Source organism: Podarcis bocagei, assembly GCF_964188305.1.
Source record: "Podarcis bocagei genome assembly, chromosome: 12".
In the NCBI taxonomy this organism is placed as follows: domain Eukaryota; kingdom Metazoa; phylum Chordata; class Lepidosauria; order Squamata; family Lacertidae; genus Podarcis; species Podarcis bocagei.
The window spans coordinates 39,958,195-39,971,869 of NC_138137.1; the positions used below are offsets into that span (position 1 = coordinate 39,958,195).

Consider the following 13,675-nt stretch of genomic DNA (forward strand, 5'->3'; position numbering starts at 1 on the left):
CTTCTTCACACATGCCATATGTGCTCTTCTGCCCTGTTATTTGCACAGTGGGAACTAGTACAGGAGCATTTGTGCGTCAGGGTGGGGAGGCTCCTTCCAAGACTCCAACTGGCGTTACTTTCCTTCGGCTGCAAACACCCCCACACTAGGATGCAACAGCCGAGGAGGAGGAGGCGGAATCAGGAAAGGAAACAGCATAGCCAAAGGGAAGTGCTTCCATTTGCCAAGTTTCTCATTCATGTTCTTCCTTCTGTGGGGCACCTGCCATCATGGAGTTCCCTACTCTGCCTTCTGAGCTGCAGCAGACCCATGAATAAGGTTCACTAGCAGAGCAATCCTGTGGTTGAGTTACAGTTCCTGGCTGCGATGGGGATGCAGGCAAAAGGCACAGGAACAGAAACTTTACACCGTGCCAATGTAGTGATAACAGTGGCACTGACAGCAGGCTGTGCTGGCCAAATGCCGATGTTAGGCAGCGTTGATGGCATGGAGAGGAGTACAACTTAATTGCTTTTGCCATGCATGTTTTCATCATACATGCTGTCTGGGTTGGCAACATGCATGCACACGCTGTGTTGCGCATCTCTCAGCATTGTGGACAAGAGTCACCAGTGTGTATTTATGCAAGACTTGTGGTGCCTATATGTTCTTATTGCGAAAGCTGCATGTATCCTATTGTGTTTGCAGTTATTTATTTATTTACTATTTCTCTTTTTAGAGCACCCTTCACCCCAGAAGATTCCATCATGTGCATGATTTGCATGCAAGCCCTATATGTTGAGGAGCATGTTATCATCGTTTATGAAAGACACCAATCAAAGTATTTTTTTTATCAGAATTGCAAGGCAGAATCATGGGGAAAGGATACTTGGGACACAACATACAACAATAGATCTGGACTGCTTTGTAGATTGAAGCTTCCCATTAAAAATATAGCCCTTAAATGAGTTATAGATATAGCTGTTTTGGATAGTGTTTGTTTTGTCATCCTCAGTCATTTTCTCCCAGATAGCTTTGGGATCCAGCCAACTGAAGGATGAATGAGTTGAATTAATTGTCGAAAGGGAGCACTCCAAAATGCTGATGTCACTTTCGTAGATGCAACAATCCTGCTTTTATCTTTGGGGGCAGGGTGTGGAAGGATGTCAGCTATTAGAGAGCAAGAGAGGGAAATCAGAGAAAACTGGATGGCTGCAAAAAAACAGAGAAACATGTTGTCCATGACGGTTTATAAAGAACATCCTCTCGCCTTATATAATCTGCCAGATGTTGTTAAATTGATTGGAAGAATAAACACCCTCCGACTAGTTCATGAGTCAAGAGATGCAACCATGATTGAAAAAGATCACTTGGCTCTGATGATGACAGCATTTGGTAGGTCACTGGATACAAGTGACTCAAAGAGATCACGGGGACTAGGAATAAAATGTATAAACAGTTGTGATTTCCCCCACTTCACTTTATCCCCCCCCCCCATATTTTCTAAAACAACCATTAAAATAACTGCATGCAGTACATCAGACTAAAATGCAAGATGAAAATAAATATATATATACAAACAAAGGAAAGATAGATTCCTGAATCAGTATTATCTGTACCATTAATCCAGTTGCTCGGCCCAGAGTCTGTGTCAGAGCTGGGTCATCACCCCTAAAACCCCACACGGTTTTTAAATACCTCTTAGGTCACCTCTTAGGTCACCACTGAGATCACCACCCTGTGGTCTTTCTCAGGATGCCTGGGGTCGGGTGATAACAAGAGAAACTTTTCAGCGTTAGCGCCTTGCTTTTGATATGTCCTTCCTAAGGAGGCTTGCCTGGTACCCTCATTGCTATTATTTAGCTGCCAAGCAAAAACATCACTTTTCTCAGGCTTTTAAGAACCAGTAATGCAAATGTTTTTAATTTTGTGTTAAAATAAATTTGAATTATTTTTAAAGCCTGAGAGTTTCTGCATGGTGGAGAAACTACCACCTTGTGAGGCGAGTAGAATCATAGAATCATAGAGTTGGAAGAGACCACAAGGGCCATCGAGTCCAACCCCTGCCAAGCACGAAACACCATCAAAGCACTCCTGACATATGGTTGTCAAGCCTCTGCTTAAAGACCTCCAAAGTAGGAGACTCCACCACACTCCTTGGCAGCAAATTCCACTGTCAAACAGCTCTTACTGTCAGGAAGTTCTTCCTAATGTTTAGGTGGAATCTTCTTTCTTGTAGTTTGGATCCATTGCTCCGTGTCCGCTTCTCTGGAGCAGCAGAAAACAACCTTTCTCCCTCCTCTATGTGACATCCTTTTATATATTTGAACATGGCTATCATATCACCCCTTAACCTCCTCTTCTCCAGGCTAAACATGCCCAGCTCCCTTAGCCGTTCCTCATAAGGCATCGTTTCCAGGCCTTTGACCATTTTGGTTGCCCTCCTCTGGACACGTTCCAGTTTGTCAGTGTCCTTCTTGAAATGTGGTGCCCAGAACTGGACACAGTACTCCAGGTGAGGTCTGACCAGAGCAGAATATAGTGGCACTATTACTTCCCTTGATCTAGATGCTATACTCCTATTGATGCAGCCCAGAATTGCATTGGCTTTTTTAGCTGCCACGTCACACTGTTGGCTCATGTCAAGTTTGTGGTCAACCAAGACTCCTAGATCCTTTCCCCATGTACTGCTCAAGCATTTCTTCTTTTTCCCGCTGCAGTCAGGTTTTCAAAAATACAGTACAGTGGTACCTCAGGTTACATACACTTCAGGTTACATGCGCTTCAGGTTACAGACTCCGCTAACCCAGAAATATTACCTCGGGTTAAGAACTTTGCTTCAGGATGAGAACAGAAATTGCACGATGGCGGCGCAGCGGCAGCAGGAGGCCCCATTAGCTAAAGTGGTGCTTCAGGTTAAGAACAGACCTCCAGAACAAATTAAGTACTTAACCCGAGGTACCACTGTATGTCCCTCCCACTAACTGCAACAGGGGGGGCGGAACTATGTCAGCTCCAGGGCTGGTGTAGCTCTTGCAGTTGGTCTGGGGAACAAGGATGCGTAGATTTCAGTGAGTCATCGCCTTCCCCAACGTGCCCTGGGAAGACACCATTTCAGGTTCCATCATGGGCCGTGTTTCTACCTGCAGAACAGCAGTGGAGCTTGCTGCCACCACACCATGGCATTCCTGACATTCCTCCTTTGCACAGAGATCTCCCTCTGCTCATTCATGGAGGAGGTGGCTATCCATGCTTACTAGCTATGATGGTTATCCTCTGCCTCCACAGTTGGAGGCAGGAATGCTTCTTGAATACCAGTTGCAGGAAGCCCAAGAGGGGAGAGGGCTTTTGTGCTCATGTCCTGCTTGCAGGTTTCCCATAGGCATCTGGGTATCTGTGAGAGCAGGAAGCTGGACTCGCTGGACCATTGGCCTGAACTTACATGCTCCTCCTATGTGAGGGAGACCTGTAGGATCCAATGAACCCAATGCCACCCTTCCAGAGAGTTTAGGATTGCTCCCTTAGACCAGGCATCCCCAAACCCGGCCCTCCAGTTGTTTTGGGACTACAATTCCCATCATCCCTGACCACTGGTCCTGTTAGGTAGGGATGATGGGAGTTGTAGTCCCAAAACAGCTGGAGGGCCGAATTTGGGGATGCCTGTCTTAGACAGATAGCTGAGTGGAAATTGTTTTCTCTCACAAAGGAAACGTGCAGAAAAATCTATATTCAACCTCCCCCCACCCAATCTGTATATGCATAAACATGGGGCACTGAGAGCAATTAATTACACAATGGTGGAAATCCCGTAGTTACTTCAGTTCATTTTATTCAGCTAGGAAAAATGTACAGGCCACAGCAGAGGTACACAGGAAATGTTTACATTGGTTTCCCCCAAAGCACTTGTGTACATTGTAAAGGCTTCTGTGGGGTGTGCAAATCTGTGCTGAAGAAGAGGCGATGGGAAGTCGAAAGCAATCTCTAATATAGCAAAGCGCCCTTACTGTTTATTAGTGTAAAGGAAACTGCAGTCTAACAACAATAGGCCCCATGCTGTTCTGAACAAAGCTGCTTGCATTCGATTTTTATATTTTTGCACTGGCTTCCTTTAGGAAGTTATTGAGAGCAGTTTGTATATAGCACATAATGGCCTTCTTCCAATGAGTGCAACAGGTAAATGAGAAAAAAAATATTTTGCAGATGATGGCAAAGGAAACGGGAAACCTCAAAAGCCCGGAAAGCTGAAGATGCTTTTAATATGGATTTGAGCTTTGCTACATGAAATGTTTCCTATCTTCAGAAAAGACTGTTTCCCCACCCCTGTATCAACACCCCCATATTCATATTCATAGATAGGTTAATTGCTTGTGAAAAAAACAGGATCATTAAGAGAGAGAAAAAACATTTGAAAAAGAATATATGCCATCTAAGCAACCCTTTGTACATGATTAGTTTCGGTTATGGAAATGTGCACTCATAGAGGGTCTTGGTTTTTTGTCTCATCTATGACTTTCCTATGTTGTACACAAAGGATGCCGTTTGGGAACCCAAGCTTGGCTGCTATTGTTTGGTTCCAATTAAAATTCAGTGTATTAAACACAGTTGAGTACATCCATGCATTCATGACACACCATCATCTCCCCTTGAAAGGTCAAATCAAAAGTGTCTCACAAAGATTCATTAAGATTCAATGTTATTATACTGGAGCTCCATATGATTTTGGATGAATGGGTAACAAAGGCTCATCAGAAACACACCCATAAATACATTTACTGAAACCGACCCACTGGGGACTTTATAGATTCACATACTCACATGCCTCTGCAGTGTGGGACTAGATATGAATTAAAACCAGTTACCTTCCTAGGAAACATATTCCTAGGAAATACAAATGGCTTAAAGCATGCTTACTCAAAAAAATAAGTCCTTCCATGCGCAATGAAATTTACTCCCTAGCAAGTTGTGCTTAGGACTGTAGCCCTAGAACAATGAATCACATATGAGTGACTCTACACAACTCATTCCTTATTTCGGATATTGTGACATATCGATATATTGCGATGTTTTGCTGGCGATATATCATGATGTTGAAAACCAGATATCACCCTAGTCCTAGTCACTGGGTGACTTGGGGCAGTCTATATTGTTCAGCCTAGTCTACCTCACAGGGTCACTGTGAGGATTAATGGGAGTAGAGGAGAACCATTTACACTAGTTCCTGCTCCACGGGCAGCACCAGCTTTGGAGATGTCAACTGATAAGGGATCAATCAATGTGTACCCCTGGGGGAACCAGCACACCATTAACATAATGTATACAGTGGTACCTCGGGTTACATATGCTTCAGGTTACATACGCTTCAGGTTACAGACTCCGCTAACCCAGAAGTATTACCTCAGGTTAAGAACTTTGCTTCAGGATGAGAACAGAAATTGTGCTCCAGCAGCGCGGCAGCAGCAGGAGGCCCCATTAGCTAAAGTGGTGCTTCAGGTTAAGAACAGTTTCAGGTTAAGAATGGACCTCTGGAACAAATTACGGTAAGTACTTAACCCGAGGTACCACTGTATTTGATGTTTCTTGAATGTGATGTATGATTCAAGAATCTTGTTATCTCGCAAAATAGAACCTTACTGACAACAAAACTCAAGATACAGGAAAAAAGCCAAGCTATCTTTTATAGGTTTGCTCAGGGCAACTGTGTGTGGCCATGATGAACAGACGGATTAATTTAGAGCACAATTATTATATAGTCTGCACTTTTGCATGCCACTGTAAGCCTCCTGAAAGCCAGTGTGGCATAGTGGTTAGAGTGTTGCCCCAAGACCTAGGAGACCAGGGTTCAAATCCCCACTCAGCCTCGAAGTTCGCTGGGTGAGTCTGAGGCCAGTACATTCTCCCTGAGCCTTAGCTACTTCACAAGGTTCTTGTGAGGATAATGGGGAACATTTTCCAGCCTACTAGGGGCCTTATTCCCTTTTGGGGGAACCTTTCAAGGTCCACATGCTTGTGATGGGTGGAGCCAGAAGCCGAACTGAACGGAGCAACAAATGTGCATTTTACTTCTGTAGAGCAGACTAGTTCTTTATGCATACTCACACTCCCCCCTTGTTTTCCATCCAGGCAAAAATGAATGCATTATCAGAGTTCAAGGGCACATTCCAGGCAGGCGAAAACACTTGGGTGCAAAGAACTGCTAATACATTTGCAAAGCTAAGCAGGGTCAGGCATGGTTCCAAACTGGATGGGAGACCGCGTGTTGAGATTCCTGTGTTGCATGGGGTTGGACTAGATGACCCTCGGGGTACCTTCCAACTCTATAATTCTATGATTCTAAGAGCTAGTGAGGGGGGTGAGCTGTGGAAAGAGGGTGTGGCTTGCAGAAAGCCCCAAGAAGCCGACAAAGGTGTCTGGGGCTACGCTTGGTCCCAGGGCCTGCAGTTCCCCACCTCTGATGTACACTGAGCTTCTTCAAGAAAGCTTTAAAAGAAGGGCTCAGAAGAAGGCACAGATAGGTTACTGGAGAGAACTGGAAGCAACAAGATGCAGCACTGGGAGGCACAAAGCTACGGATCCTTGCAGAATGGCTTTGTGAATAGCGCAGCTGCCCTCACTATGTTCACAAAGAAGATTGGAGCAAGGTAAGGGATAAGCAAGCCAACAAATAAATGCCATCTCACTTACTATCTCATAGTAACTAATTATAGTCATAACTAATTATAATGAATTAACTAATTAGTTGCTAGCTTATAACACTAAATTATATGTATATATAAAAAGATCATGACTTCTCGGCCTTTGCCTTGTCCAAGTTCTGCTACAAAGGAGATGAGGGTGGCAAAGTCTTCCCACCCCCTCTAGAAAGAAGGGGCCACTTTTTAGTCCAGGCTGAATGGGACGGATGTCTTCAGGAGATGCTTCAAGGGGACTGTCAGTTTTCCAGTTCAGGCCAGCCGGTTATTCCTTAGACTCTGTATTTGGCTTTGCCATGGTTATTGATAACACATATGTGCTGAAACGAAAAGTTTTAACATCACAACCCACAAAGTCAACCAACAGCGTTTATGGAGGAGCCACATTCTGCACTCTGGTTGCTCCAGTGTGCTGTGTCGAGTGACAGAAATAAATCACATTCTCCCACTGACAGAAATAACGCTGCAAGTATGAGTGCTGGAAAAGGTGTTTATCTTATGTAATGGATATTTCCATTCTCCTCAGAGCTGCGTGAAGAGGACAGGGTGAGCCCAAGGCTTCCCGCAGCTAAACTATGGTTTAGCATTATTCGTGAAGCAAACTATTGTACATGAAGGCAGGCAGGATAAGGATTTAAAAACACCTTGCGCTGCAGAAGTAGGGTACAAATTTTACTGTTAGCCACAGAAGAGGAAACCCAGTTCTAGATTGGCTGGGTTTGAAAGTCATAGTTTATAAAAGTGTTTGTTTTTTTCAGGAGGCAAAGAGTGGGAGACACTTACATTTAGATCTCTGAAGTACTCATTGTAGTCTAAAGCATAGCCCACCACAAATAAATTTGGAATTTCAAATCCATAATCTGGAAGAGAGAGAGGGCAAAATGTCTGTATTGTTAAAAATACAAATCCTGACACTTCCTTTATGTAATAGTTCACTGACCTGGAAATTGTATACAAGAGCCAAATCCCAGTGACTGTGAGTCTGGGGCTCTGAGATGGGAACACTTTACTGAATCTGAAGCAGAGATGTCTAGATGTACCCAATTAGGCTATATAAAGGACCACAATTCTGTCTAAAAGGAATCCTGTTAGCTAATATTGAGGGGGCAAAGAAATATAGAGCTTGCTAACTACAGCTCTTACCCAAACAGAGATGTGTCCCCAGGGAAGTTAACTCCCAAATTATTTTTCTGACAGCTTCAAGGAACAATCTGCAGTTGTCTGCAACTGGGATACAGCTGGACAACGTAGGACTTTGAAGCCACAGTGTGTTGTATCTTGGCCAACGGACATGCTAAGGGCATTTTTTAAAAATTAGATTTATATACTGTCCTTCATTATAAGATCTCAGATCTCAGAATAAAATGCAGGGTGTTGCAAGGAACACCCGCTGGGCAGCTTTTAAACTTATCTGAAGCTGGTGTTAAACTGCCACAATTTACCGTATTTTTTGTTCTATAAGACTCACCTTTTCCCTCCTAAAAAGTAAGGGGAAATGTGTGTGCGTCTTATGGAGCGAATGCAGGCTGCGCAGCTAACCCAGAAGCCAGAACAGCAAGAGGGATCGCTGCTTTCGCTGCGCAGCGATCCCTCTTGCTATTCTGGCTTCTGGGATTCAGAATTCCCCCCCCCTGTTTTCCTTTCCAAAAACTAGGTGCATCTTATGGTCTGGTGCGTCTTATAGAGCGAAAAGTACGGTAACTCCAAACACTCTTGGAAACAGAAGTGTTGTGAAGGTTTCTTTCTCAGCCTATATGCAGAGTTGCAAGGTCAAGCTTGTGATTCTTGACAGTGGCACAACTCTGAAATCGATTTTAAAAGGTGGTCATTTCCCACGTCGTCTCTCATACATGTCTATAATGAAATAGGGACAGTGGAGGGGAAGCTGTCCCCCCCCCCCAATTGATAGTTCTGATCAAGGTGGCACTTCCATTGTTTAGACGCTATTCCTAGCATCACTTTTGAACAACACCCCAAGGACCGGGTGTGTTACGTCTTGCCTATTTAATGAAAACAGGAACAATGGAACATTTTAGCTACTTCACAATCAGGAAGCAAAGAAAATCCACAGGAGAGCACTTACAGTCCGGTCTGTATCCATTAGGCTGAGATGTTCTTTTCACCAGCAAACTATTATTAAATAAATAACAAAAATGTGTGGGTTTTTTATTGTAAACATTTTAAAAAGCTGGGTTTGTTCACATAACTCCTAAACATTTTGGCTTGGTTGGATGTATTCTTCTGTCCCCGTCTCTCATTTCCTTAAAGCCTGTACAACTTGCAACCCGCTAAGCCTGGTGCCCCTCTAAAATGTTGTTGGACACCAACTCCCAACAGCCTTAGTCAGCCTTGGCCAATGGACAAGGATGATGGGAGTTGTAGTCTAACAACATCTGGAGGGTACCATGTCCTAACATTAAGCTGAACCACAGCCCAACAGCCATATATTATGGCCTCCCAGGTCAGATAATTGTCCATCAAGCTCAATATTATCCACTATTTTGATTATGGTCTTTGCTCGAGAACCAACCCCATTCCCTGTTTTGACACTCTAAAGACAGGTAGCAAAAACAAGAGATACATTGAGCCTCTGATGGGTAACCATGCATGGCTGGTGAGCTCTGTTTAGCTTGGCAAACTCCCCACCTCACCCCAACTTCAGCAGAAGAGTAAATGAGTGCACTTCCCCTCCATCGGAGATGTCTGAAGACTCATCAAGGGCAAACCCAAAAGGATTTCCTTTCTCTTTCCCTTAGCAGCTGAGTCAGCTGCCTCTGCCAACCTCCCATAGATAAAGAGACAAGCTTCTGAGCAGTGGCCTGCACAGTAGCCTCTACATGCTGTTGGGACTACCATTCCCATCATTCCCGACCACTGGCTGTGCTGGCTGTGGCTGATGGGACTAGTAGTCCAAAACATCTGGAGGGCATCGCACTATCGAAGGCTGCTCCACCCATTGAGATGTGGTCCCTCCCAAATACTACACTTACCTTGCCACCTTGACCATCTTGGGCTTGCATTTTTCAATTTTGCTGAGCAGAGCTCTCATCGTTCTTCCAGTTCCAATGATATCCTTTGGAAAGCATAGAAGCATGGAGCTGTAGAGTTGGAAGGGACCCCTGAGAGTCATCTAGTCTAACCCCCTGCAAATGAAGGAATCCTGCCCACAGCCCCTGAGTGGGCTCGAACCACCATCCTTCTGGTTAACAGCCAGATGCACAGACCCATTGCACCACAGGAGCACGAAAGGTAAAAGGAGTCTGGTGTGTGTGTTTGTGTGGAGTTAGGGCATTTATTTATTTATAAAAATATTTATATGCTGTTTACTCATATAAAATATCAAGGTGGTACACAACAATATGTGCAAGTATAATAAAACACCATTAAAATAATTTTCACAGGAAGCTGACAGTGTAGTAAGAAGGAAGAAAGTTTAAACCAGCTAAGCCTTTGTAAGATGGAGGACAACTTAAAGTCTTCCGAATGATCTCAGTGCTCAAGCTGGGATATAAGCCTTAAGGCATCCTGGAACCAAGTTTTTCAGGGCTTCGTATATTATTAACACAAGAGCCTTGAAACTGACCTGGTTAGCTAATAGCTGAAAAGTTCTGCAACATCAACACCATTTTATTATTTTAATTTCTGGGGGGAGGAGGGGGGGAATTAGCCTCTTTTGGGTCTTTTTCATAGTCCAAAAAAATAAAAATAAAAAAGTTGTCACAGCCTTTAGCTAAACGGCTTTCGAAAAGCACTAGCAAGGTTTTTGTTGACTTCATGGGATTCTTTGTATATCTGCACCTACATACATTAAGTGGTACAAGACGTACTGTACCCAAAAGGACCACCCCCCCATTTTAGCCAGTCCAAATAGATGAACTTACCTCCACAATTAATACATTCTGAAACACAAACAAACAAGGGGGAGAAAAAGAAATGTGGTTAGGCAGGAGAACAAAGTGAATTGACAGCAAACCACTAGCAGAACGGGAGTCCATGTTCTCTGGGTCTTCTCCAGGATGAGGAAGAAAAAGGAGATCTGATGATGGAGAGCTGCAAGGGTGGCCCCAGCTAAGCCAACCAACCAAGTACTGGGAGCAAGGAGAGTCCTTGTCCCTGGCAGACAGCAAGGGGATGCTCCCTGCTTCTGCCCTATACCTGCAGCTCTGACCCAGTTCTTTCTTTCTTGCAGTGAGAGGTGACTTGGTCTCCTACCAGGGAAGGGGAGAGGGAAGAAAACGCGAATAGTTTCATTCCCACCAGCACAGCACACACACTCTGTATGCAGAACGTTGAAGCCCAACCCCTGGCCTCTCTAGTTAAGAAACAACGTGACTGGGAAATCTCCACGGCTGGAAACCTTAGAGCTGTGTCATGAAAGAGCAGCCAACACGTAGGGCTAAGTAGACCAATAGCTCAGTTCAGTATAACTGTTTCATACATAGGTCTGCCAACTGGCAAGCATTAAGAACGATGGTCTGGCAACTGTGTGTGTGTGTGTGTGTGGTGTGTGGTGTGTGTGTGTGTGTGTGTGTGTGTGTTATATTTACAGGGATTGGCAGGGGGTGAGAAACCTGTGGCCAACCAGATATTATTGGACTTCAACTCCCCTCCTTCCTGGCCATTGGCCATGCTGACTGGGGCTGATGGGAACTGGAGTTCAACAACATCAGGAGGGCCACAGGTCCATCATCTCTGCCAGCAGGAAGATACACAGCTTTTAGGCAGGGCTCTGCTCCCTGAACCGCCAAATTCTTCTAGACTCTGTCTACGTTCCTGCTCCAATGTAAGCTACCAGGTTCTTGCACATTGTATTTATGGACTGACAGGCCTTTCCCAACGAGGTCCACCTGAGATCTTTCACTTTCCTCGGGAAGTTTTCAATAATTTTCAGGGTGCCAGAACACAAGTACTGCTGAACCTGCTGTTATGCTGAGTCTCCATTCGCCTCTTCATCTTCTCAGCCCCTCTCTCATGTAATCTTGGCGGTAAGTCCTAGAAGACCTGCTCCCAGCCTTGCAGGCTTTTCCCATCTGGCTTAGGAGGGTGGGGCCCTGTCTGACTCCAGGTGCAGAAGCTGAGACTGCTGAACAGACTCTTGGGTTGAGGAATTGTTTAGAGGTTTGGGGGAGGGGTGCTGTTATTGATATTATTTTTTTGATACCTTTATTTTAATCTTATTATGATTTATGTGGAAATTGTTCAATTTGGTTGTGAACTTTTTGAGGTTTCATTTATTGCTTATTAGTACTTTTGTTATGCTTGTAATGATGTACGTTTTTTCATGTTGTAAGCAAGCTTGAACTATGGAAAGGTTGCATACAAATAAAATTAGGTATGTATGTATGCCTGGACTTCTGATCTAACTTTGCACACCTAAACTCTCTTAAAGGAAATGCCTCATCTACAACAGTTCAGTTTTATTTCCATACTTGCCAAAGGCCATAGCAGGAATGCAAAAATACAATACATTAAACAATTAATAACGGAACCTGTTATCTTGCAAGTGTTTTACAATGGACAAGAGGCAAGCCAACTCAAAATAGCATTACGAGATTTAGATAATGCTAAGGCATAAGTTGCTGAGCAAAGTAATATTCTTGGCATCTGTTTGCTAACCCCCCAAAAATCTATCTTTTGAAGGTCTGGCCACTATTTCCTTACGTGACAGCAGCTGGGGAAGAATTTTGTTTCTTATTTGATATGAGAACTGGGCAACTGAAAAGAGAATATACAAAATCCTCAAGATCCTGATGTACTCTGATTGACAATAGGCTTGTAGTAGTCTTGCTAGTATGTCTCCAAGCAACTAGCTTCAGAACCTTACTGTGTACTTGAGATCTCCCAAATCCTACTTAAGCAATATTGAATAAATATTTAAATGCATTACTACTGCCTTGGATGAGTGGGCAAAGTTAAGTCTTTGCTTTTGCAAATTCTTAGGTGAACCATCTTCATCCCAATGTCTGCAGTTTTCTAAATCCTCCCTGTTTTACTTCTGTGGCTCTCCAGCACAGTCCAACTTTCCATCGCTAACAGCCAGGAACCATCAGCACAAGGGTTATTTTGGTGGATCATCATCTTATCTATCATGCAATATGGAAGTCTTCAATTAACTACAGCTTCATCTCAATCAAGAAAATATGGTTTCCAGCTCCATAACAAACCAGATGTTCATTCTGATGTTATTTAGATCCTTGCTAGTTTTAAACCTGATAATCCTGAAAATGGGAAACTATGGCTAACTCCTCCCTGGTTTAACTGCAGCATCCCAGGAAAGGCAGAAGGGTCTGTGATCATACGTACAAGTTTATTCAATTCAGTATCTTGGCTCGTTAAACCGAGATAGGATCATCTAAATTAGGTCATTACCTTCCAAACCTGTTTACATGCTACTGATGTGACTTACACGGTGAAATGTGACCTGTAATTAGCTGCAAATACTCAAGCCATGAGATAATAATACTGCAATATTAGCAAATGGGGGAGGATTAGCTAATGAAATATTTCTAAAGAGAAACAAAAAATTGTAGAGTTGGAAAGGACCACAAGGGTAGAGGCATTAATACATAGCAGTTAATACTTCAGAAGTGGTTTTCTGTCTTCCAGATGGCCAGACATACATTTTCTATTTGCTTCAAGCTTCTTTCCACAGGAAATCAACCTGCAGCCAATGACAGGCTCATGTGCAGCTGGTGATAATTCTTCTGCCATGTTGATAAACTAGAACTCTATTTCGGTAGTCCTGTAATAAATTTAATAACATGGCGCATCCACGCTGTAAAGTTACACAATCTTAACTCGCCTGCCTTAACAGGTTTTACAGCAGATCGCTGCTGTTGACTTTGGTGAAAGAATTATATCCAAAGTCCTCTTCTCAACTCCATCCTGATGCCAGGCGTAGGCACCACTTGTTGGGACTCCTTGGGCTCCAAATGCCAGAAATCCTTGCAAAAGGAGGCTGGAAGGTCCTGCTCTTGGCCAAGCTTACAAGCAGTTCCTTGCTGGAG

At 43.8% G+C, this 13,675-nt stretch overlaps 1 protein-coding gene across 2 annotated transcripts in view; it reads right to left on the reverse strand.

Moving 5' to 3' along the window:
• Nucleotides 1-3,791: 3,791 nt before the first annotated feature.
• Nucleotides 3,792-13,675, reverse strand: part of PRTFDC1 (phosphoribosyl transferase domain containing 1) — a 49,698-nt gene continuing 39,814 nt past the window's right edge. For both annotated transcript variants that reach the window (XM_081163294.1, XM_081163293.1), the window contains 5 exons: nt 10,550-10,567; nt 9,659-9,741; nt 8,752-8,798; nt 7,452-7,528; nt 3,792-6,988 (listed from right to left, as the gene is read on the reverse strand). In XM_081163294.1, coding sequence (XP_081019420.1) covers nt 6,941-6,988; nt 7,452-7,528; nt 8,752-8,798; nt 9,659-9,741; nt 10,550-10,567 — 273 coding nt within the window. In that variant the 3' untranslated portion in view covers nt 3,792-6,940. The remainder of the gene's footprint in view (nt 6,989-7,451; nt 7,529-8,751; nt 8,799-9,658; nt 9,742-10,549; nt 10,568-13,675) is intronic.